Raw genomic sequence first — 4,695 nt, forward strand, 5'->3', positions numbered from 1 at the left:
TTAAGGAAAGAGATATTAACTAAACAATCACAGCTGAGAGCTACAGCAGCTGTAATTTCACACTTCAGGTAGAAGAGGACAAGATCAAGCTGCTTCAGATGATCCCTGGGTTTAAAATTGTCGGCATTTGTGTGAGAAGGAGGTGCCTGGTTCCCTGCTCATGTTGGAAGCCAGCGTTGGGCATCCACAGTAATCACCGTCCTCCCTGCCCCAGGGACAACATCCCTCACTCGAAGCCAGAGGGAAGCAGCCCCATTTATTCCCCTTGCAGTGGGTAGCCCACATGTAGAGCTCACCATAGGATGTTTTGTGTCCAGATCTGCATCTATCACTGTCACACACAGCAAGTGTCACTCACTGGATCATCTCCGATCCTCTTTCTGCAGTGAGATGGGTCACAGTTACCAAGTGCAGTGCTAGCTCTCACAGGATGCTTTCCCACACAGCGCCCATCCCCGTGTTGCATCCCGCCCCCACCTCCCCAACCCCGTTCTGACAAACTTCAGCACTAGCAGGGGTTGTAGAAAGCTGAACATTTTATTGAGTAGCCACAACAAATTAGACATGCTCATGTAACTGGTTTGGGGTATCTCTGTAAAAAGTACAGTTCTCTTTAAAATGGATTTGTGGAGTTTTTATCCTTTGGTTAAGTTGCTTTTCTACAGCTTTAAGCATTAGTCCTGTGTGAAGATGGCTTCCTCATGCTTTTTCATAAACTCTTTTGGAGGTAACATTATTCATGGTGCATTCCTAGAAAAAAAAGACAAATTAAATCAGCTTTTAACTCTCACTAATGTTTGTTAGATAGAAAGTAGAGAATTACTTATCCATTGGGACCCACTAAGAAAAATATTGCATTTCTCCTCCTTTAAAACCAGTTGCGAAAACAGTGAAACTCAAGTTTGAGAGCTTCAGAAACAGAAGTCTGAAATATTTCAAAGAAGCACAGGACTGAAAAAACATCAAAGGATTGTTCCAGCCACCTCCAGGAGACTTCTAATCTCCTCTTAAAAAACCTCTGAAGAAGGCTCCTAGGACTTCTATGGAGCGTAATAGGAATCTGGAGGTGGGCATTAGGGTTTTTTTTTTGCAGCTGTGGCTTCTCTTCTTCGCACATGTGTGCACAGCACACACTCACACATGCACACAGAGTCCTACACAGCTTTCAGACGTGCAGCTGCTGGTGTCAGCCTCTGAATGTCAGGCTCTGTCCTCATCTATTTTTCTGTTAGATAAAACTCTGTTTTCTTCAACCTTTCTTAATGAAGCTGTTATTAAAAACTATTTCTACTTGTTCTCCTCTGGTCTTTATCCAAAGAAATTTAAATATTAAATTTATGGACATTTAATTTTTCTCTAGGGGAGGGCAGAACTCTTAAGGAATTTCATGTATGTGCATCATTTTGTAGCATGTAGGAACCTCAGCTGGCTTTTATGAACACATGTTTAGTCTCCTCCCAGATTCTTCAAAGTGTATGTCCTAAAAGTGGAGAGCAGCGCTGGGGAGCCCCAGACTGCAGGTGGCCTCGCTGGCACCAAGTCCAGCACAACACTCTCTGACCAGATAAGACCAATCAACAGAGTTCAGATAGAGGTTTGGCTATAACATCATATTATTGACACAGTTGTTCGTGATCCGTAGGATGGTTCCCACAGGTTGCTGTCAAGTCTCTGGAGATGAACAGGAGCATTTTGCATCAGCACAGAATGGACGCACGTAACATGGATTTTGCTAATGCCTCCTCTACACCATCCAGGACTTAAATATTCTGATATATAAAAATTTCCCTCAAGGGGATATTGTTTTTTTTTTCTCCTTAATCTTTCCTAACCATGTCTTGCTCTGAATGGAGTACAGGCATCTCCATACCATTCCACAAGTTTAACACCATTTCAATTTTAATATATACTCCAGACTCATCCAGGAAGACTTCTCGCCAGGTGCACAGAGTCCTTTCAATTGCTTTCATTCCCTGCATTTGAATCTAACAAGAATTCTGCACAATGAATTCAGCAATTAAGTAACAAAAAGGAACTCACCAGCACCAGGTTCCCGTCCACTATTTTTCTCTTTATGATAGTCTCTTTTCCATCCCACTTCTGCACCTGGTTCAGTACGCCGTTGTCCAAAGTTATGACACTCTGCCAAAGAAAAAAGTAAAGCATGGCCATTTCATCAGGGTGCTCTAAGTTGAGAACAAGATTGTCTCCATGTCCAAATAGTACTGACGCACGAAGCAGCCATAGCACTCTTACCTTTGGAGGCAGCGTTTCTACACTGGATGTCAAAATCAGAACTCTGTCTCCTGCTCCCACATCCCTTTTGAGAGGTGTATTAGGAAAGTGCCATTTTTGGACTCACCTTTGTTTTTCTGTCATCTGCTGTAGTCTCGTCAAACTCTTCACCCAGCTTGAAAGAGATCTCTGTATTTTTAAAAGTACTTTCTGTTTTGATGGTTATCACATCACCATTGATACTGATAGTTACATTGGGCTTGGCCACACCAACCATTTTCCTGGTAGCAAACCCCACACCTGTAAATAAAACAGGGCACTATGAAATTGTTTACTTTACTCACTGTGTTTATCCTATTTGTTGGGAAAAAAAATTCAGTGCTGATTTCCCTATTGCTTTCTGAATTTTTTGTTAGTTCTATATTGCAGAGGTTCCTTTGTAACATCTCACTAGCTGGTGTGGTTATAGACCAAGCCAGGTGGGATGACGTGTAAGGAAATTCTCCGCTCTGTCATTGTCAGAATAGAAAAGGCAATTTTTTGAAGACTGAAACAAGATTTTAATGCCACATATTTGCACATACACTTGTTCGAAATAACGACAATGATTTACACACCAACTTGTATGATAACTGTATCTAAAAGTAAGCAAGCAGAAACATATGACAGTTTCCAAGCCACAAAAACAAACAAGCAAAAAAAAAATCAAACCACTTCTTATATTAGGCAGTGGCTAGGCTGAATAAAAGGAAATGATTAAGAAATAGCTGGCAATGGTTATGTCCTGAGTAAAATGTGGGGTAAAGATTAAGAGTGCAAGAGTCTCACTGAAAGCTGCACAAGTCTCAGTGAATACTTTACCCCTAATCCCCAAAAACCTCCCAGCTTTTTAGCATGTATTGATGCAATCAGTGCATGTCACCCCATATTTCCCCCACACTACAAGAATGTGGAAACCTTTTAAAACCCAGCTTTAATTCTAAGCAAGAAGTCTACACCTTTAAAGAAGAGTGTTATCCCTCAAATATTTTGCAAGTATCCGCATGAATCCCTGTAATTTTCTTTGCTAACATTCACTGGAGGCAGCTCCAGAGTTTCATTCACTGTAATAGCCATGACAATTAATCAGTCTTCTAGTCCAGTAGCAATATAAAGAAGTTTAGGTGTGTTGCTTTTAGACATAGAGAAGCTTGCTGCATTCTAGCATTACACTGCTTTATATCTCCAACGGATAAAACCAAATCCACAAAAAAAACATTGCAGTGAGGTGTTTTACTTCCATTTATAGCACTACTAAGTAGGCATGCATAGACTTGGTTTACCTGAAAATATTCCTCCTAATCAAAGTTTTTCTATGTTATAGGAATTTGACACCGTTAATTCAAACAGCCACATTTTCCAGTTTAAGACCATCTAATCTAAATAGTTGAACTAAAAAGCTCTTGGTAAACAGCATAGCCAGAAAAAGCAAGTAAGGAACAAACTTCAAATTCAGCATTCCTTCTCTGTCCCAGATACAACTCCAAATAACAATTCTCACCCAGCTCTTTCATATAGTCCTCAAAGTTTTCACTAGAAAGGAGCTTCCAGGTGCCCACAAACTGGTCACACATTTTGCCAGGCTAGATAGAAGTCTTCCACAGGATCAAGCAGAAATGCAGGACAGGAGGATAGTATGAGCTCCAAGAGATCAGGAGTTATCTTTAAAAAGGAGCCTTGGCCACATGATGCTTTAGGATGACCAATGAAGAGGGAGTCCCAGTGCCCAGTGTTTTCCTTCCTCCCCTACCCCTCCTTTGCCAGTAGGTCATAGTGTTATTATTCATATGTCCTTACTAGCACAAAGATCACCATCTTGATTTTATTTAATTATTTTTGTCATACAAGAACACTCTGCCTTAAAGGCAAGTAATTAAACCATATTGTCTTTGAGAAGAAAAAGGTAGGCTCAACCCACAGAGGGCTATATTCTCTCCCATATGCTTTTATTTCAGTTCAGTCCACCATACCACAGGGACACAGCTAAATTCCTAGACTGTAAGATCTGAAAGGCTTGTTGGGATAATGTAATTTGCCTTCTGCACCACCACAGTCAAAGATTTTCTTGAGAGCGGCACAGAACTAGTGGAAGAAGTGGATTTGGGGCAGAAAGAGAGAGTGCTGGGGGCTGTAGAAGGCTAAGGCAATAAAGCTGCTTCCTTGATTAGGATCTCCTTATCATTGTACCACCTGAATCGACTGACCAATAGGTCTGTATTCTGCTTTTATGTGATGGAGAGGGGACATAGGCCTCTGTGAAAAGCAAAGTGTCAAAACAAATTATTTCTCTCCTCCTTTCTCTGTCATCTCAATAGGATAAGGAGTAATGATTTTAAACTGAAAGAGGGTAGATTCAGACTAGATATATGGAAGACATTTTTTACAATGAGGGTGGTGAAACACTGGAACAGGTTGCCCAGA

The 4,695-nt window shown here is 40.9% G+C and overlaps 1 protein-coding gene across 1 annotated transcript; it reads right to left on the reverse strand.

Moving 5' to 3' along the window:
- Nucleotides 1-518: 518 nt before the first annotated feature.
- On the reverse strand, nt 519-3,907 carry LOC104483509 (fatty acid-binding protein, adipocyte). The gene is made up of 4 exons (XM_010125305.2): nt 3,776-3,907; nt 2,363-2,535; nt 2,041-2,142; nt 519-750 (listed from the first exon to the last, which is right to left on the reverse strand). Exons 1-4 carry the CDS (start codon nt 3,846-3,848, stop codon nt 700-702), a joined length of 399 nt encoding a protein of 132 aa, XP_010123607.1. The 5' UTR covers nt 3,849-3,907; the 3' UTR covers nt 519-699.
- Between the last annotated feature and the right edge of the window lie 788 nt (nt 3,908-4,695).

Source organism: Chlamydotis macqueenii, chromosome 2, assembly GCF_036417535.1.
Source record: "Chlamydotis macqueenii isolate bChlMac1 chromosome 2, bChlMac1.mat, whole genome shotgun sequence".
NCBI classification, from domain to species: domain Eukaryota; kingdom Metazoa; phylum Chordata; class Aves; order Otidiformes; family Otididae; genus Chlamydotis; species Chlamydotis macqueenii.